Source organism: Lactuca virosa, chromosome 2, assembly GCF_052849685.1.
Source record: "Lactuca virosa cultivar CGN04683 chromosome 2, Lactuca_virosa_CGN04683_v6, whole genome shotgun sequence".
In the NCBI taxonomy this organism is placed as follows: Eukaryota; Viridiplantae; Streptophyta; class Magnoliopsida; order Asterales; family Asteraceae; genus Lactuca; species Lactuca virosa.
The window spans coordinates 88,124,639-88,146,482 of record NC_136427.1 but is presented as its reverse complement, the minus strand read 5'-3'; the positions used below and the strand labels follow the sequence as shown (position 1 = coordinate 88,146,482).

General features: G+C 33.9%; 1 protein-coding gene across 1 annotated transcript; it reads right to left on the bottom strand.

Moving 5' to 3' along the window:
- Window positions 1-2,285: 2,285 nt before the first annotated feature.
- SIR (sulfite reductase) lies at window positions 2,286-6,287 on the bottom strand. The gene is made up of 8 exons (XM_079078205.1): window positions 5,979-6,287; window positions 4,541-5,323; window positions 4,155-4,451; window positions 3,839-4,036; window positions 3,593-3,727; window positions 3,244-3,360; window positions 2,842-3,000; window positions 2,286-2,670 (listed from the first exon to the last, which is right to left on the bottom strand). Exons 1-8 carry the CDS (start codon window positions 6,180-6,182, stop codon window positions 2,464-2,466), a joined length of 2,100 nt encoding a protein of 699 aa, XP_078934331.1. The 5' UTR covers window positions 6,183-6,287; the 3' UTR covers window positions 2,286-2,463.
- Window positions 6,288-21,844: the final 15,557 nt, after the last annotated feature.

The window sequence follows — 21,844 nt, the reverse complement described above, 5'->3', positions numbered from 1 at the left end:
TTGGAAACTCACAAGGGTCCATAAGGTGTGAAAATGGATGGTAATGAAGCTTGAATGCTGAGTTGATACACCAATCTCTATCTCTCCTTCTTCTTGGCTAGAAAACACCCAAACGGAGCTCAAAATCAACTATGGAGGATTAGGGTTTCAAGGGCAAGTGTTAGGAGGTGATGGAGGCTAAGGGTGGGCTAACCCTAGCCCTCACTTCCTTTAAATAGGAGAAAGATCCCCAAAATTAGGGTTTGGCTTGCAGTAGATTTCACGTCGTGACCCATAAGTGCACATCGTGACTCCTAAAGTCATGCGCGATTGCGAGAGGCCATGTCACATCGTGACCTAGGTTTAAGCCCAAAATATAGTTAATAAATTAATAAAATGATTACGTGAACTGTGTGTTATATAACCTATATATTTGTTTGACTGACGGGATATTTGATTAGAGCATGTAATATCTCAAATATAATATTCCATTTAGATCTTTGTATTTACAATTTTTATATTTGTATCTACAATTATTAGAAATGGTATATAGACTTAAATCATAAACAACGCAATACTTGTGGAACATTCATATTTTATTCTATCATCAAATTTATTTGAACATGAGTTAATCGATTAGTAGACAATAAAGGAATTCATATTTGTATCAAATGACACGTGGCAGCCGTTTGAGATGGCCCTACGTTTTGGATAAGAGAATGGATAACATATTTACATTCGTGAACCCTTCCTTTTTCTACACCTCGTGTATTTGTATCTATCTCATCTCCACCATACACCAACAATTTCATCCAATGGCATCCATAACAATGTCAACTGCATTCCTTGGTGCCAAAAAGAAGTATGGGCATGTATGTGTTACTATGTCAACTGCACATATTTTTCTTAACTGATTAAATTGTATTATTGTAAATGTTGTGTTTTGTCTCTCTATATTGAATTCTATCTTGTAAAGATGCATTTTTTTTTGGAAGAATTGTATTTGACTTTCTATATAAAAACAACCACCATAGTAATTTGAACAAGACAGCGAAAATAGTAATCTTATTTTATTTGGATGACTTATATTCATCATGCTTAGCAAATAGTCTGTTGGAAATTCATGTATTGGATATGGGATAACAACTATATTTATGCATAAATGAAAATGTCTAACGAATTTTCAATTTAGTATATCACAGTTTATGGATTCAACCCTTGAAGGACTACAAGTTGTGTCACTATCCATTCGTGAGTTTATACGGAACCAAGTCCAAGCTTCTTGAAGCATCTATATTGTCTACTTACATAGGTCGTTTTTATACAGACATTTGTTTGTATTTCTCTTCAAAAGAACTAAAAGGTAAATATTCACCTTTACGATCACTTACATGTACAAAGACATACCTAATTAGGATGATGTGTCACATGTGCTCCAATCTCTAGTTGCAAACTTTCCTCATTGAATTCAACTTCTAACACCACGCTAGAAGGGTATTTGAAATCTCACCGTTAGAGATGTATTTAAGGGAACCTTAATCTCATCCCTACCACCATAGACATGTGCGCTAAGTCTCTAGCTAAACCATTTATCAAGTGGTTTGCTAAATTTTGTTGAGACCGGATAAACTTTGTGGATATCACTCTGATCTACTCACAAAATGGACGCAAATGTATAAGTAAATATGATTTTGTTGCCATAGTGGTCCCTGATCTACTCACAAAATGGACGGAAATGTATAAGTAAATATGATTTTGTTGCCATAGTGGTGGACCGATGAAAAGAATCAAGTCATCAAAGAGACAAAAGCTCTTTTAGAATGGAAGATCAAGAAGTTGTGCTACAAGAAAATTGAATTGCTTTTGGTGATATGGTAGCATAGCATTAGGTCATATCTGAACAACATACTCGGATTTCATTAGATTGAGTTGACTAGGTAAGTCAATTGAAACGATTGTAGCTTTCGTTTTATGTTGCATTTAAGGTCATAATGTGATTCTCAACCTCACATCAACCTTGGGATCAATTGTTGATATGGAGTAACATTTGTATAAGTTTGGAATAACCAGGTTGGTCGAAATCTTGATAGAATGCTAAATTTTGAATTTTAAGTTCTTGAAACCATTTTAAAGAGTTTTAAGAATCAGATTACCAATATGAGAATTTGTAATGTGCACCAATAATCCATGCTTCATAATAACCGAAAACTTATTGATATAAAACATCAGGAGATGACAATATCAAACTACTCAAGACTACATCAAAATTCAAAACTGAAACACATACATAAACAGAACCAATCAAAGATCAAACACTACTCTCAATAAACAAAAAAAGTAAGTCTCGAAACAAACCTTGATTTAGAAATGGAATCAACACCTAAATTGAAACACATTAGAGCATCATATATAATACAAAGTTGCAAAACATACTCTTATTCCTCCCTCCAATTTCAGTAGGTGATGGTGATGGTGAGATGTTACTTACTGGCTTTTGCCATTTTGCTGTGAAGCAGCAAAATTACGAATCACTTCCATTGCCAATTGATGAGCACTCTTGTTCTCAACCCTTGCAAGTGCATCCACAGCTTCAAATGTTTCCTTATCAGTGAAAAGCTTTAAGTAGTATCGCGATGATGATTTTGGTACGCCTTCCCATTTGTCAACTATTTCTTGAAGTTTCTCAAATCCCTAAATTGTTATTCAATAATAAAAAGCTAAATTATTTTTTTAATTTTAGTTTTATTCAAATATTTATTTATTCATCATAAATACATATAATTGAACTTATTGTTTTTACTTATTTCAACATATAACAAGGGTATTTTGGTCTTTTAATAAGAAAATAGATATGAATCTTACGACGCGATTTGTGAAGTCGCCAAATGATTCTTTAGATTTTCTCTTTGATTTCCAGCTGTGGAACAAGGGTTCAAAGACTTTCTCAAGGTCTTGGATCTTAACCTTGTTCATGAATGTTCTGGCTAATGCAGTTTGACCTGGTGTTCCCCCAAGCCATAGCTACAAAAAAGAACAATGTCACACAAAGGGCATTCACGTCTTTTCACACATGATCAAAAGTGAGTCCAAAAAATTGCAACTTTTTTCTCATTGACGTCGGTCTTTGTCCACATCTTTTTAGGTAGGACAAAATCTTGCAGGTTTTGTCCTGTTGACATCAGTCTCAATTTAAATGTACGTCAGATGTAGTACAACCTGTTCTGTTCTGTTTTGTACTGTGTAACAAAAAGAAATGAAAAGTACCTGATAGCTATTAGGACCATCACCAACTAATCCAAGTTCAGCCATGTAGGGTCGAGCACATCCATTAGGGCAACCAGTAACTCTCACTACTATTGATTCATTATACGGAAGACCAACCTGACATCACAATTTCATACTTAATAAAAATCACATGAAAATTTAAACAAATTTTGTATCATCTTTTTGTTCCATTGTTATAAAATTTTGCATTTATTGATGACATGGCATGTCAACAAAAAAGTAAAATTTTGAGAGTTGTACGAGAAGTTTTGAGATATTTAGGTGGAAATAAATAATAATGGAAGTTGATTTCTATTTAGTGAAATAATGAAACTAATTCAATAAATACCTTCTCAAATACAGCTCGAACCCGTTTAAGAAGGTCAGGAATTCCTCGTTCAGCTTCAGTGATTGCAAGAGGACAAAGAGGAAGAGCAGGGCATGCCATTGCAGTTATGTTAAGGGGATCCACATAAGTAGGAGGCTGCAAAAAACAATTAAGTCTTCTTATTTACACTTCTTTGTATTTTGACTATTTTCCATCTTTTATTCTTATTAAAGCATTGTAAAGGCTAGATGAACATAGATGACTTACCAAAAGACCACCTTGTGCTAAAGCTACAGTGATAGGGCGTTTCCAAGAAGGGCGAATATCACAAAGGACAATGTTTTGGTTTGGTGTGATCCTCACATTCAAATTATACTTCTCAATTATTTCCCTTAATGTCTTCTTCATTATCCCCTTAACCCTTCCACTATCAACATGGAGCCCACAAAATAAACGCCCATCACCCTGCCACAAAAAATTAAACACAACTCATGTAAGAAAAGAAAAATAAAGTTTGGGTAGAGTTTTCAAAGTATAATGTTTTTTTTAAGAAAAAGATGGAGTAGATTTTGATGAAACTAACCTGTTCATTCCATCCCAGGTGGCTTTTGAATTCCCATTCGGGTAACTCCTTTGGAGGTTCAAACTTCTTTCCATAGTACTCTTCAACAACTGATCTAAACTTATCGATTCCCCATGAATCTATCAGGTACTTCATTCTACTGTATCTTCGGTCATCTCTTCTTCCATTTTCTCTTTGTGTAACAACAATGGCTTTCACTGCATACAAAACATCCTCTTTAGGGACATAACCCAAGGGCTCTGCTAGGCGAGGGAAAGTGGATTCCATCCTATGTGTTCTTCCCATCCCACCACCAACCTGAAAAAAAAAAAAAAAATATGAGCTTGATTTTCATATTTCTAAAACAGAAAACAAACAATAATAATGCATGTTTAAAAATGTCATACATATAGATTGAAACCCTGGGGTTCTCCATTATCATCAGTAACAACCACAACACCAATGTCATTTGTCAAAAGATCAACTGAGTTATCTGTAGGAACAGTAACTGCAACTTTGAACTTTCTTGGCAAGAACTGAGTTCCATAAATAGGTTCAGCAGAATCAGGAAAATTTGTCCCATGAGAGTTGTCATTGCGAGCTTTCACAACTTCAGGAGGTTCTGCAGTCATAAACTGTTCCCCATCTACCCACATATCATAATAAAATCCAGATTGTGGGGTTAAAAGAGCAGCAATGTTGTCTGCTGTTTGTTGGGCAAAAAGGTAATCTTTCCTCACAAAAGGGGCAGCAGGAGCAAGAACATTTCTATTGAGATCACCACATGCACCAAGTGTTGATCCCATGTTTTTGATGATTGTGCTCATTACAGTTTTGAGATCCTTCTTTATGACTCCATGGAGTTGAAATGTTTGTCGGGTTGTTAACCGAAGAGTTCCAATTCCAAATTGATCAGCAAGATCATCCATTGCAAGGTAGAGTTGATTGGAAACTTTTCCACATGGGTTCTTTGTACGAAGCATGAATGAATATGATTTGGCACCTCTTTCATCTCTGTTATATTGTTGGTAGCTTCCATGGAACTTGATTAGTTGGGTAGCGGCCTCGTTTATATTAGGTGCATCAGTTAACAACTCTTCATTGAGAGGGTATCGAATGAAGTTGCTTTGTTCTTTGAATATTTCAACCTTGCTTCTCTTAGTCTCAACTGCAGTTTCCTGCTTCACTGGCTGCAAACACGTAATAGAAAATTAGAGACAAATATCTTCATTAGTTATAATGATGCAACTTGGAGATTTTAAACTATATCAAAAGAAGGTGGTCTGTTTCAAATACTTAATTTGAGAAGTGAGCTTGATTTACAGGCTTGGTTTGTTGAAAAAAGAGAGATTGCCTCGTAAGCACTTAAGTTAATTGATTTCTGTAAAGGAACACTGCTTCTGAACTAGAAAATAGAAATGAAATGCATATGCTTTGTAAAGTAAAATAATTTCTGTTATATGAAAATACATGACGCAAAGTGAGATTAGCAGAAGCTTTCCGAATTTATGAACATCGGAAGATCCAAATGCCATGCATCCATTCCCGTAATGAAAGGGAAACGAGATTACATACGAATGTGTTATTTGAATCCAAATCACCACTCAAAAAGAACTCATTTCCCCTGTTTTTTCAAACAATAACACAACTTAATCATACTGCTAAAGCTCATGCTAGAGCCATGGAAGCTAAAATCATTTTCACACTTCAATTAACGTTAGATCTTACACGACTGCTATTTACATTTCAGATGCTAAATCTGAAATCGTAAAGAAGAAAAAGCAAGAACGAATCAATGTTGCAGAACAAATAGAGAATCCAGTAACAGTAGAATATGATAATTACCGTTGAAACAGCTCTGATGACGGCAGGAGAAGTGGAAGAAGATATGGATGTGAATGGATGTATGCGTGTGTCCAACAGAAGCGAATAAGTAGACGAGTAGCTCGTGTTTTTCCTGAATCCATTAAAAGTTTTCAATTGAAGCTTAGAATCCTTCACCAGCGATGTGTTTGCAGCTCCGATCGATGACGCCGCGGCTGTCGACATCGGAACAGATAGAAAAATCCGATTGAATGAGAATAAAAGCTAGGGTTTATAGAAAGCGAGAATTTAATGGGCAAGCTGATATTGAATCGGGTGGTTAGTGAAAGGCGACTGTGGTTCTTTCAAACCTCTCTGTATTGTGCCATGTCACGTGCCACTCACGAGCACACTTCGTATGAATAGTTTCACGCGCTTCATTTTATTGTCCGTTTCTTACTCGCCTATATTTTTAAGGGTACGTTTGGTTGAAATTACTAATATCTTTTCTTATTTTTTATTAAGGCAATTTTTGTTGGCATCGTATATTTTTTTATTGGCACCATATAATTGTTGTTTTTGTTTTTTAATGTTTTAATTTTGTTGGCATCGTATATTTGTTTATTGGCACCATATAATTGTTGTTTTTGTTTTTAATGTTTTATTTTTATATCTTACTAATTTATTTAAATAATACATTTATTTTTAATTAAACTTGATTATTTTATTATATTTATAAGCTTTATATTTTATATGTTTTTATGTATATAGTGTTTGTAATATAAAGAATCTCGTCAATATAATTTTAAAATAAAACCAATAATAAATATTTAACGATTATTGAATATAAAGAATTAGGTTATAACTCATGGAAACCACAAATAAAAGATTTATAAAGTATTATTAAACTAATAAAATATAAGTTTTTTTTTAGAATTTTATATTTATTATTTAAAGTTACTATATATATATTTATTTGAATATCCGATATATATTATATATGTAAGGATATTTAATATAATTATGATTTATAGAACATAATATAAATTTCAATAGAGTGTAAAAGACACAATCAATCATTGAAATAACATTAATATACAAAAAACTAAATATAAAAGAAATATAATAAAAATAAATAACATTCGGGACACCTTAAAACAAATTTAAAGCCTTAGAGATAATAATATATTTGCAAACATTTATTTATTTGGAAACTTAGATGTGTTAACTGTAATTATACAAATATTAATTTTAATTTTCATTGATACTACTTTTGATAGATTGTTTTCTTTTACTTTTACTTATATTTTTTCTTTTTACTTTTCTTACTAAATAATTATAATTTATCTTAATTTTTATTATTTACTTTTCAAAATTATATGTTAAAAAAATTTAATTCATGTTGGAAAAAAAAAACTATTTATTTTAAGAAGCAACGCACAAAATAACCATTTTAATATAATTACTCTCTAAAATGTTTAAATAACAAAGTTTTTATTTTTTGATATTTTTTTTATTTAGTTTTCATATTCAAATAAATTAAATGTTTTAACTTTAGAATATAGATTTTACCTAAACAGGTTTTGCAAAATAAATGCATATACAAGTATTTTTTATTTTTTTTAGTTATCTATAATATTACTCTAGGCCAAAAACGTTAATGTGTGTAACTTAAAAATAGACTGTTTTTTGGTATATATTAAATCTCTAATAACATAACAAATATTATATTTATGTATAATTATATTTAATACATATCATATCTTGAGAAAAATTACATTGAAATGTAGATATTACACTTGGTTAGTATAATCAAAACTTTCGTATATATACAAAATAACAAAATGTATAATTAAAGTTCTTATATAGTTAAAAAAAAATTGTAATAACTCGGTTAGTATTTATGAACATTTTTTTGGCAAAACAATTAAACAAAAGGATATAATAATGTGTACTTTTTACACTCTATCTGTGCATTAGTTAACAATGAACATAAAGATGACATGATTTGTTCCGTTTATAAGATACATTTTATTATGTATGTTTTATAAAATCAATCAATATATAATGATAGAAATAAAGTAGCATCTAAACGTACAAAAATAAAATTCTAAATTTTTATTTAATTTTGATAGGACAATGATTTTCCATTTTCTATTATATTAATTATAGGGAAGTATGTATATGTTAAGATGTGATGTTTGATTCGATTGAAAAATGTATATTTCTATATTTTGTTTAATAAATCAAAGTAGTCTTCACCATAGCAACACTTTTTTTATTGGCAGGGTAAGATATTTTTTGAAATGTATAAATTTAGTCCTTATTTTTTTTTTTTTTGTAAAATAAACTCTTATATTTTATTTTTTGTAACAATGCAATCCTTCTGACCGGCTATACCCGGTATACCGGTCATATACGAATTTTCTTTTAGGGAAAATGACTTGATAGGGTAGGATACTTTTTGAATTGTACACATTTAGTCCTTATTCTTTTTTTTTGTAAAATAAACCCTTATACTTTATTAATATGTACACATTAGGTCATTTTCACCGGATTCTACAGGTTTTGCTGATGTGGAAGCACAAGTGGCACTAAATAGCAATTAATTAGCTTAGTCACGGGAGGTGGGTGATCCTCCAGCAACAAGAAAAGGGCGGCGACCCTTCTCTTTCTCGTCTCTCTTCCTTCCGATCGAACAGCAACAGCCAAACACCCTTTACCTGTTGTGTTTCTCTGATCTGTCTCTCTTTGCTTCCATCTTTGAGATATGTTGCCAGAAAAAGAAGAAAGAATCGACGAGGGGGCTACCAGAGCAGCTCCTCGCCGCCAACTACCGTCTCTACTTCCTCCTGCCTCCCCTTTCGACCTTGTTGTTTTTGCCATCATTCCTCCTTGCTACCAGTGATGTGTAGGAACACACAAAGGAGTCGCCGGAGATCGGCGTTCTCCCTCTTTTTCATGATGAATAAAAGTTGGAAAAATCTCGTTGTGGATATGTGGATGCCACCTGGGTATTTCATTTCAACAAAATAAAAGAAAGGGAAAATGACTTGATAGGGTAAGATACTTTTTGAAATGTACACATTTAGTCCTAATTCTTTTTTTTTTGTAAAATAAACTCTTCCACGTCAGCAAAACCTGTAGAATCCGGTGAAAATGACCTAATGTGTACATATTAATAAAGTATAAGGGTTTATTTTACAAAAAAAAAGAATAAGGACTAAATGTGTACATTTTAAAAAGTATATTACCCTATCAAGTCATCATCCCTACATGATTCTTATGATTCTTATGTATTATTTATAAAAATATTTTAGCATATTTATTATTTAACTATAGTTATAAAGATTATTATTTACAAAACTGAAAGTTCATCACAATAAAAACTTAAACATCATCATGTAAAATTAATTTCTAAATAAAAGTTCAATTTTTAAAAAAAAAAATTTGTTATCAAAATTTTAATAAATAGAAACATCCTACCTAATAAATGAAAATAATTTTGACACGTGTCATTCTTTCATGCATTAAGTCACATGTCATTTTGTCATAATTTTGAGATATTTATTTTTCACTTGTCATTTACTTCATTTTTTTATTTTTGAATATATCATTAATTTAGTTTCTATAAATTAAACATACCATAATAATTATATTAATTTCAAATTTTAAATTTCGAATTTCAAACTTCAATTTCAATTTTAAATAAATTTACAGTTGAAACCTTTGTGATTAACATTTTGTTATAATTAACACATTTAATACACAGGTTTTACAACTAAACACATAATTTTAATTTAAGTTTTTCATGTTTTTTTAATGTTTTTTTTTTCATAATTTTTACTTATTTCAAATTTCAAACAAATAAACTTGCCGTTTAATCATTTGTATTTAATATTTTGTTTTGATCAACCCGTATAGTATAATGGGTATCACAACTAGTATTATAATATAAACTTTTTGTTGTTTTCTATGATTTTCCATGACGATATAAAAATATCTCAAGCCTAACCAACAAAGTTTAACGAAACATAACGTGGATCCTTTTAATAATTATTCCAATATAATAAACCTTTTATTTTTATTTTTTTGGTTACATCCTACCAAACATTATGAAAAGAAATAGCATCCCTAGTTTTCTCGAATACTAAAATTATAAGAAGATTTAATATTTATTTATGAAATATGTTTTATTTATGTTAGTTTATACAATAAAATATAGTCTTGACGAATATATAATTATGTGTCATTATAAACAAAAAGAAAATATAAAATGGGGTATATGTTAATATGTTATTCCTAGACCTCTCCCAACATTGAAGAAATAAAGGAGAATATATCAAGAACAAAGAAGATGATGTAAATGTTAAAGTCCGAAACCAATTTACATATTTTTACAAAAGATACTTAGGTGGTGTTTGTTTTTTGTCCGCAAATCTTCTTGGCCTCTTCTGTCTGCGCGACGCAGACCACGCGCAGACATTAGCCTTCGTAGACTGTTTGTTTTTTTGAAGACTGCAGACCTAAAAATGTATGCGCGCCCTCTTCTTGGCGCAGATGTGGACCAGAGTCTTCTAACATTTTCAGTCATCTTTATCCTAAAAACCACATATACTTTATTTTTATTTTTATTTAGTTTTTTTGAATTTATATTTATTCCAACTTTACTAGTGATAAACAATTTGAAAAAAAAAAAGTTACAATACTTAAAAAAAAGTTCGACGACACAAACATGATGTTTTTAACAAATTTATAAATAAAAGTTTATTACAATAATGATCATTGAAATTGTTTATATAAATATGAAAAAAAATAATATATTCTTATATTTTTTGTGCCAAATTTTATAAAACATTATTTAATAAAGTATCATCAATTTCTTAGAAAAAATATTTATGACAAGTTTTTAATTGATTTAATTGAAAAAATCGAAGTTTATTTCCGTTCATTTATATATCAAATTATTTGATTCCTAATTATAATGTTTAGGCATAACTTTGCGACCAAAATTGTTGGTTTTTATCAAATATATGCGTTAATTTATACCATTTTTATTTTTCACTTTTTATACAATAATTCATAAAAGTTGATTTAGATTTGTTAATTATTTATAACAAAGTCATAAATAAATTAAAAAATCACTTTGTAGTTTAAAAAAACCAGTTTATTTAGATTTTAGTTTATTTTAGTAGCATGCAGATGTTAAAAAAATAAACAGTCTTTTTTTTTCAGACTGCAGACGTTTGGTCCACCTCTTCCGTTGCAGAGGTCTACAGATGTGGTCCGCAGACTGCAGACATTTTGCCTAAAAAAAAAACAAACAACACCTTAGAAAAAAAAAATATAACATTTTATCTATAATATTAACTGCACTTATATTTAAGAAAAAATATAACAAATATTTATGATATCAATCGTTTTTTTTTTTTTTTTTTGTGATTATTGGTTTTTTATATGTTTATCTTTTCAATCTATTTTGTATATAACACCAAACTAGAAAACTGGAAGAAATATATTTTCCTATTATTATATATATATATTAAAGTTGTGTAAGAAAAGAATAGTAAACTTGGTATAAATTTTGTCACTTTTGGTCCCTTAAGTTATCCTTGAACTTTTTATGTTTGTGAATTGGTCCCTTAAGTTACATTCCAGGTCCCTGAACTTTTTATGTTTGTGAATTTTATCACTTTTAATCATTTTGCTCATTATTTTTTACCCATTTTGACACTTCTTGTCCTTGCAATCAATATTTTTACATTTTTTTGGAACCTTTTAATATTTAAAGTTTGGCCACAAAACTTTAACGGTTTGACAACTTTGATCCCTTTTCTAAAAAGTTGTTAATTCCTACCCCTTTAATTCTTTAGCCATTTTCACACTTATGCTCCTTGCAGTCAAAACTTTTACATTTTTTGTCTGAGGCAAAGTCCGGACTTTTCATCCTTGCACTTTCTATGTCTGTCATATTTATCAATTCGGAAACAACATTGAAAGCTTCTGGTCCCCACGTAGCAGGAACCTTTCTAGTTAAAAATAAAAAGATGTTTTTTATTAAAATAAAAAGAGGAGAGAATCTTGGGTGGAAATTGGAAAATGTGTCCTATGGGCTTGTTGGAGGGGCACTGGTAGATGAGTGAGGGCGCGTAGCTGTTAGGCGCGTGTTGTAAGTAGTAGACGACGCGAAAGCCAAATTTGTTTGAGAAAGATGATTTGGTGAGTGGAGTGGAGTGGGGTTCATTGAACTTGGACGTTTTTGGACACCATAATCCTGACCCAGGTCAAACTGGGCTGCGCCTCACATTTTCATTCTTAGATTCTTTACGTCATTAGTTTTCAAAATCAATTTTTGGAGATTAACTCGAACCAAATCTTTTTATCGAATAAACGAACAACTTGCTCAGCTCTAGTTAAATCGGATTTGTCTTGGAAAAAATTAATTACATACGCATTTGTTTAATGATGTTTCAATTTTCATAATTTATACAAAATAATGGTTTCTAATTCTATAGAAAACTATATAAAAACGTTTTATTTTAGAAATTAAATACTATAAAATAATTTATAGAAAATTACAAATTTAGCCAAATATCTTAATTATGTTGTGGAAAATAACAAAAAAAACTCAAATTACATTTTTAGCCATTAAAATCGCTATTGGATTAAGCATATTTGCGATTTGGCAAACCATCTGCGAACGTACAAGTCGCTAAAGCACAGACGTACTTTAGTGACTTGTATATTCGCAGATGGTTTTTTTTTTGCTATATAAATACCCCATTTGTATGCTTAAAATCGCAGATGGACTAAGCCCATTTGTGATTTCCTCTCCATTTCAACTGCGATTTTGGGTTTTTTTTATTTTGACTACGAAATTGATAGGTGTTGGGTATAGAAGATTGCGTTATTGGGCTTTTTGCATTAGTCCAATATGTATACGGTTTTGGGCCTGTCCAGCCGTTTATTATTAGGGTTATAGTATATATATATATGGTGCATGCATGCACCGTATTAGGTTAACTGTTGATTTTATCGTTCTAATCATTATTGTAACCCTACCACACCTCTACAGTAGCAATTCTTCATAGAGTTCTGAGGTTGTGGCTTATTAATCATTCGACATCAGTTTGATTCATCTTGTGTTCTTATTTAATTTACGTTCTTGGTTTACTTGTTAAGAATCTTATCAATCTTAAAGTATTTTTAGTCTCATCAATTGGTATTAGAGCAGGAGACTGTGTAATTCATACGCATCTCTTCTGTTTGAAGAAAATTTTTAGGGTTTCCGTTATTATCGAATCTGTTGGAACCGTCATCACTTTATTGACATTACTCCTTGATTTTGATTTTACCCTAACTAAATTTTTACAAGTCTGATTCTTGACAGATAAGCAAATCAAGTCGTCATGTCTCACGACGCGTCTCAATCCAATCCCATCAACATCTCTAACAGTATTGGTTCGACCACAAGGATTCCGATCCTATATACTCACGAATATGAAGTCTGGGCTCTTCATTTTAAAGACTATGTTCTCGGCTCAGAAGATAACGGGTATTTGATCTGAGAGGCTATTACTTTGGGTCCTTTTGTTCACTCCGGAACCAACAGAACCATAAAGACACAGAAAGAGTACAATCAGTTAATGGTAGATGTGAAAGAAGTCCCTCAAGATGAGAAGGACAAACCAATTTGCAATGTAAAAGCAATGAGGATGATCAGATTTGCTTTACAATCTGATACCTTTCGTCTGGTGAGTTTGTGCACTACTGCAAAGGAAATCTGGGATAGGCTTAAGGAGTTATATTCCACCGATGAGGGTCTCGAGCATTCCATCCAAACTCTTCTACTTTCGGAGTTTGGTGACTTCAAACAAAAACCTGAGGAAAATCTTGTTCAAACATTCAATCGCTACAACCATCTTCTCAGTAAGATAATTAAGCACGGAATTGGCAAAGAGGTGATCGAGCAAAAGGTTACTTTTATGAATGGTCTAAGGCCCGAATGGATGGTGGTGGTTTCAACTGTTAAAGATCATGAACAATTCAAGGCTTACTCTTTGGCAAAGCTCGTGGGGATACTCAAGTCACATGAAAATGTCGTGACAAAAGAAGCGAAAGTAGTCTCGGGCATGGGATCCTTGGCCCTTATCTCAAAGGGTAAGAATGTGGTTGAAGAAGAAGCAGAGTCAGATCTTTCTGAGTGTGATTTGACTAGTGAAGAGTATGCTCTAATGGTGTCTAACCCTAAGCGGTTCGCAAGGAAGAAATTCCCATCTGCCAAGAACCAAAACTGGCAAGGAAGTTACAGCTCTGAGAAGGCGAAAGAGGAGAATAAAATTACACCTCAGAAGGAAGAAGAGAAGAAGGAAGGAAAGTTAGTTGGTAACTCTGGGTATGATTGCCACTACTGTCACGGGCATAATCATTTGGCGAAGGATTGCATGTTGCGATAGCTGAATGAGAAGAAAGACGGAGAAGATGATGAACCTTACCACATGTGTAAGCTGGAGGAGATCAAGAAAAAGAAAACTAATGACAAATACATGCCTGCTCTAATTGTGCAGGAAAATGTAGCTGATGATGAGTTAGGTGGAGTAGAAATTTGGTCTACTAACTCGGAAGATGAAGAAGTTCGCAAGCCCACACATGGCAAAGCATTTGTTGCGAAGGAAGAAGGCTCTGAAGTTGCTGGTAGATGTTTGATGGTGACAGGTGGTGTGTCACAAATGAGAGGCTACACAACAGATGACGGGTGTGAAGAAACAAAGGAGAAGGAAGACAAATGCTTTACCGCAAAACCAGTCGAAGAGCAGAGCAACAAGTGTGATCAGTTGATCAAGAAGGTAAAATTCATCCTTGAATCTCTTAAAATACCCATATCTAACTATGAAAATGAATTAAATGATTTAAAATTCACCTTCTCTAGTTTAAGTGGTAGCCTAAAACAAACTCTCCTCACGAACTCTAACCTAACTGATAAAATTAGCAGGGTGTCTTCCAAGAGTGAGGAGCAAAGAATGTGGATAGAGAAGAAGGAATTAGAGTTGGTTAGGGCAAGAGACGAATTGATTTATTTGCAACGTGACAACTTAAAGTTTTTGAAACAAAGGAATATTTTTTGCTTGATTGCTAAACATCTTTATTCCAATATTACTCAGTTGCATTTAGATTGTGAGATTGGCAAAAAGATTCACAAAATGATTTTGCCTTTCCTTGAATTAAAGGAAGACGAAATAAATGTTGATTGTTATAATTGTGAATCAATTGTCTCATCAGAAGAAACCTCTGAAGCCTACAGAATTGGACTGGACAAAATTGAGTCATTTATTAAGTCCAAATACCACAAGTACATGCTCAGAAACTTACTGGATGAAAATGACAAATTGAAAATAAAGACCGAAACTGTACAGAAATTTGATTCCCCGAGTTCTAAGTTGAGTTCAGATAACAAGATTAATGCTGAAAATACATCTGAATTTGATGAGGACAGTGACATGAGTGAAATATCTGTAGAGGACGAAGTTGACTGTTCTGAATTTATTAAAACCGAACCTATACCAACAAAAGTCCTTATATCCGAAAACTCTGTTGAGTTCGCTAGACTGTCTAAAGACAAGATCAAAGTCATGAAAGAGAAGGTTGTGGTATACCAAAAGTTACAAACCGTACCAAATCAAGTGTACGCTACCACTGGAGTTACCAAGGGTCAAACAGTTGAACTAAAAACCTTGGTCGATGAAGACAATGCTGATGGCTGTGACGATTATTTTTGGTCTGCCCCAATCGACAACGCCGATGAAACAGTAGGACTATCAGAACGAACCTCTTGGAGAGTGAAAGGCCGTTACGTCGCAGAACCAATAAACAAGCCATCAAGCTTCGAGAAAGGCAGTACAAGTGGTACCAAGGGAGTTCAAAGCAAAACCATAAGTACAAGTGAATCTCAATCAGCAAGAAGCGAAACTCATGCAAGGAAACCGGAACCGAATGTGAATATTCACAAATCATCCAAGCAACTTGCAGAGAAAAAACGTCAAAGAAATAGGAGATATCAGAAAAATCTCAATGAAATGAAGCAGTTTTGGCAATCCCAAAACTCCAACTATGTGCGCAAAGAAAAGGCTTTCAGTCAAAAAGCGAAAGCACATTCGCATGCGAAACCCAAACATTGTTCACACTGTCATTCATGTGCTTCACAGAAACAAAAAGGCAGTTTTGCTCATAAGTCATCAGTTCCTAAAAGGTTCTCTGAGAAACCCAACCCTCCTCACTCAAAGAACACTCCTATCAAGGATGTTAAAGGGAAGGGAAAGCTCGTCTCGGATTCTGAAGTTCAAACAGAGAAGAAGACCACTAACTGTAGGAAGGATAAGAGAGAATTTGTTAAGAATCAACATAAACAAAAACAAATTGATTCAAACAAAACGAATAACAAAATCAAGATTTTCACCATTAAAAGGAAAGATGAAACCACTTTAATAAAACGAATGTATATGTTGATCCTTCTATTACTTTTCCCTGTTCTGTAAAAGGCTCACCAGGACCCAAGCAACTTTGGGTTCCTAAATCTGCTTAATTTTTGCAGGTTATACGTGACGAGCAGTTTGACAACGAATGGTATATTGATAGTGGATGCTCGCATCACATGACAGAAAGAAAGGAAGAGCTGAGAGAGTTTCGGGCTCTTAAAGATGGTGGATGTGTCAAATATGGAAACGATTCTTGTGGAACGATAAAAGGCTATGGGATGATCACAAATGGAGATTTTTCGATCCGAAAGGTGGCTTATGTGGAAGGATTACAGCACAATCTGGTTAGTGTTTCACAATTAGTTGTGGGGACTGGACTAAAAGTATCCTTTGACGACGAAGGATCTGAGATAATAGAGAAGAAAACGAAAGCAGTTCTACTGAAGTCGCAGCGAAAAGGAGAAATGTATCCTTTAAACTTAAACCCGATAAGAGGGAAGTCAGCTATATGCCTACTAACGAAAGCTCATTCTGATGATAGCTGGCTATGGCACAGAAGACTTTCGCACCTCAACTTCAAAGACATCAACAAGCTTGTTCTTGGTGATCATGTGTGAGGGCTTCCTCTCTTGAAGTTTGACAAAGATCATCTTTGTGCTGCATGCGAAATAGGAAAACAAAGCAGAAAAAGTCATCCAACTCGTGTAAACACGAAGATCATCGAACCTCTTGAATTTCTACACATCGACCTTTGTGGACCTTCTGCAATTGAAAATGTTGGTGGTAGTAAGTACATCCTAGTAATTGTTGATGATTTTTCACGTTTTACTTGGGTGTATTTTCTTAAACAGAAATCAGAAGCTACTCCAAAGCTAAAGAACTTTATAAAGCATGTGGAAGTTCAGTTGCGAAAGCTGGTTCGCAACATCAGAAGCAGTAATGGGATGGAATTCAAAAACAATGAATTTGAATAATTCTTAGCTGAAAAGGGAGTAACTTACAATTTCTTTGTTCCCTACACTCCACAGCAGAACGACATAGTTGAAAGACGCAACTGTTCCTTGTGCAAAGCAGCTCGGACCATGATCAGTTTCGCCTGCTTACCTCTGTATTTCTGGGATGATGCTATAGCCACTGCTAGCTACACTCAAAATAGATCCTTCTTGAATAAGCGATTTACTCTTACTCCATATGAAATATTAAATAATCGTAAACCTAAAGTCAAGTTTTTCCATGTCTTCGGTTCCAGGTGTTTCATCTTTAATTCTAAAGAAAACCGAAACAAGTTCGATGTGAAAGAAGATGAAGGTATCTTTTTGGGTTATTCACTAACCTCCAAGGCATATAGGGTTCTTAACAAATGATCCAAGAAAATAGAAGAAACCTATTATGTTACGTTTGACGATAATTATCTGAAGAAGTTTCAATCAAGCGAAGGTCCAATGGAGGAATCTTTCCTAAGTCAGGTCAAGTCACAGTGTCCATATCCAATCTTTTTGAAGAATACATGCTACTTTTTGATGAGCCAGAGAATGCAATCAACTCTGAAGCAAAAGCAGCAGATAATAAAGTTGATGAAATAAAGAAAATAAGCGATGATGACACAAAAGAAATGGAAAGCGAACCTCCAATCTCAAGCGAACCTCCAAAAGAAAGCACTCCATTTCAGGGGGAGGATTCGTCTACGGCAGATAAATCCGATTTGCCTTTCCAGGGGGAGAATCCATCTCCAACCATGACCCATGAAAGTCCACTCGAGGGGGAGAATTCTGAACCTATTATTAAAATCGTCTCATCATTCGAGGGGGAGAATCACAATACAAATGATGATTCAGATGCTCAATCAGAATTCAAAGTGGAAGTCAATGCTGCACTGGATCCTGCCTATGATCCAAACTACCCTCCACTCACAAAATGGACAAGAGATCATCCAAAAACTCAAGTTATTGGTGAATCATCTGAGGGAGTTCTTACACGCTCTCAACTGAAAGTGAAGCAAACTGATTTATTCTCTCAAGTGGAATATTACATGTTTAATTCGTTCGTCTCCAAAATAGATCCTAAAACAGTTAATATTGCACTCGATCACTCTGATTAGGTTCAGACTATGCAAGACGAACTCAATGAGTTCGAACGAAACAAGGTTTGTAGATTGATTCCCACACCACCTGATACATCTGTGGTCGGTCTAAAATGGGTGTTTCGCAACAAGATGGATAAAGAAGGCAATGTCATAAGGAACAAAGCGAGAATTGTGGTGAAAGGATATTGTCAGGAAGAAGGGATCGATTATGAAGAAACTTTCACTCCAGTAGCAAGGTTAGAATCAGTTCGAATCATCTTGGCATATGCGGCACACAAAAACTTCGAGGTATTTCAAATGGATGTCAAGTGTGCTTTCCTGAACGGAGAATTAGAAGAAACTGTATATGTTGAGCAACCACCGGGTTTCATGAATGAAAAGTATCCCAACCATTGCTATATTTTGGACAAAGCCGTATATCGTCTGAAGCAAGCTCCTAGAGCCTGGTATGAAACTTTAACTCATTTTCTTAAGTTGTCCAAGTTTAAACAAGGTTCGGTTGACCCAACCTTCTTTCGCAAGAAAGAAGGTGACCATTTAATGATCGTCCAAATTTACGTCGATGACATCATCTTTGGTTCCACGAATCCTAGCCTAACCGCTGAATTTCGGAAGTTGATGGAGACTAAATTTAAGATGAGTTCAATGGGTCCAATTAACTTTTCCCTTGGATTGTATATAAGACAAGGACCAGAAGGTATTTTTATCAATTAGGAGGCTTATACAAAGACTTCACTGGCGAATTGCGGAATGATGAGAGACTCAAGAGTGAAGGTTCCAATGGCATTAGGGACGAAGCTAACACCATCTCTGGAAAAATCGGCTGCTGATATGACGCTCTATCGCCAAATGATAGGGTCTCTAATGTATCTTACAACTAATAGACCAGATATTATGTTTTCTGTTTGTTACTGTGCAGGTTTCAAGCCAATCCACACGAACCTCACATGGTGGCAGTCAAGAACATCTTTCGATACCTGAAGCGAACCTCATATCTCGGCATATGGTATCTAGCGAAATCAGGATTTTTCGTTCAAGCATTCTCTGATGCCGATCTCGGAGGATGTGGTCTAGATAGGAAAAGCACCACTAGAGGTTGTCAATATCTGGATGATAAACTCGTTAGCTGGCAGTCCAAGAAACAAACGTGTGTATCCTTGTCCACAGCCGAAGCTGAACATATAGCCGCTGCATCTTGTGCTTCGCATGTCATTTGGATTCAAAGTCAGTTAAGAGACTATGGCCTAAACATGAAGCGAATCCTACTCTATCGTGACTCTGAAAGTGCAATCCGAATATGTCACAACCTAGTGCAACACTCAAAGACGAAACACATAGCACTGAGGTACCACTTTATCAAGGATCATGTGAAAGAAGGTAACGTTGAAATTCATTTCGTGCGTTCCGCTGATCAATTAGCTGACATATTCACGAAAACCTTGCCTGAAGCAACCTTCAATAGAATACTCCAAGGCTTAGGAATGATGGAAGCCTAATCTGTTCCGAAATCACCTTCGCTTCCATAAGGTCACTTTCGCTTTCGCCTCATTAAAATTATAACAAGCGAAATAGAGCAAACGCTCAGTTTATTTCGGTTCTGAATTTTTCGGGCACCGAATTGTACCATATGATCAGTATATTTTGCTTCATCCATTCAAAGGCGAACGTTCGGTTGAATCTTTCTGCATACTTTTTGTAAATTATTTTTCCTTTTTGTTTTATTTCTTTTTCAGAAAAATCAAAAATACAAAAATATTTTTCCTTTCTGTTTTATTTCTTTTTCAGAAAAATCAAAAATACAAAAATATTTTTCCTTTCTATTTTTATTTCTCTCTCAGAAATATCAAAAATGCAAAAATATTTTCTTTTATTTGTTTAAACTAGATTATTACACATTTGCTGCTTGTCTCAACAATGTATCATGGGGAAGGTATAAAGTCTTAATCTATATACTAGTTAAGTGTCCCTAGAAGCATGCTACTGCATGTTGCCCAAAGTCTCACTCGACTATTTAGTGAAGCCTTAATGGATCGATATATAAAAATCGTTTCTTCCCAATCAGGCTGCTAAATTCACTTAAGCCATGAGCTACCTTACTCTTCTCACATTGAGTTAATAATTTTCTGCTTGGTCACTTTCATATACCAGAGGTACTTTCGATTATTTAACCACCTCACCATTTTTTCTCCATTAATTTCGATTCCATGAATGTAACCCTTGAGACTCTCAGCGTGTACCACTGAGGTTTATGGTCACACAACATCTGTGTTAATGATCTTAGTTTCATTTCACCGTGATCTAAGTGAAACCCACAATCCAATACCTTTCATGAATTGACGGTGAACAATTGAATGTTCTAGTTTTTCACCCATGTATTAACGAAACCGCTCATGTGGTATGTACCAAGAAATCTCTTTTATTTTTGTGAGATCTTTATGAAATTATCTAAAACTAAGGCATTTCTTCCCAAAAAGATCCAATTTTATTTTGTTTTTGAGATTTCTGTTATTTCACCAAGTCACTGAAAAATATTCAAACCTACTTGATGTTATAGGCTACACCGGTCACACAAGTACTTCACCCAAATTTCGTTCTTATATCAAGATACGATGTTCGGTTGAAGCTAAAAGCCACCCTTATAACCTAATACTGAAAAGATGCCTTTCAATGCTTCTTAATAAGCATTTGATCGTACTTCTACGGGAAATCACACAGACACTCCTAAGTCTTTCTTGACTTTGAAGGAAGAGATTCGTGTCCGGGATCATCAGTTTCGTGTCTCTAATGACATCACTACCATCCTAAATAAATAATTTGCTTTATTTCTTTCTCTTTGGCACACTCTTGCACGAAGATCTTTATGATTTTCCAAAAGTCTTGATCGTGGCTCTAATGGCACTTTTCAGTTCTACAGTTTCGCTCCTAATTCAATGGTGTTCTTATATGTTATGAAGCGAAAGGAGCTCAGTCTATTTTTATGGACTATGCAGCGAAATACGGATTTGTTTCTTTGAAAGGAATTTGAAACGTTAAGATCAGGTGAAGAGGTGGTAAAAGGATAAGTTTTGAATAAAGGCGTGTGACCAATGAAACGTTAAGATCAGGTGAAGATACTCACTTGAGATAACATTTACTGAAACTGTTCCATCTCCACCTCCGTCTCCTCATCACACTACTATTTCTATTGCTCCTTGCCCTCTTCTAGTTTCATCTCAACAACCCACTTCTACACCATTTCCACCACCACTATTCACCGAAACAACTACCACCACCACCACCACTACACCCGAATCACCTGTTCCTGTTAACGCATCTAATGCGGGGGCACAAACTTCTGGTTTCGAAACCCCCAT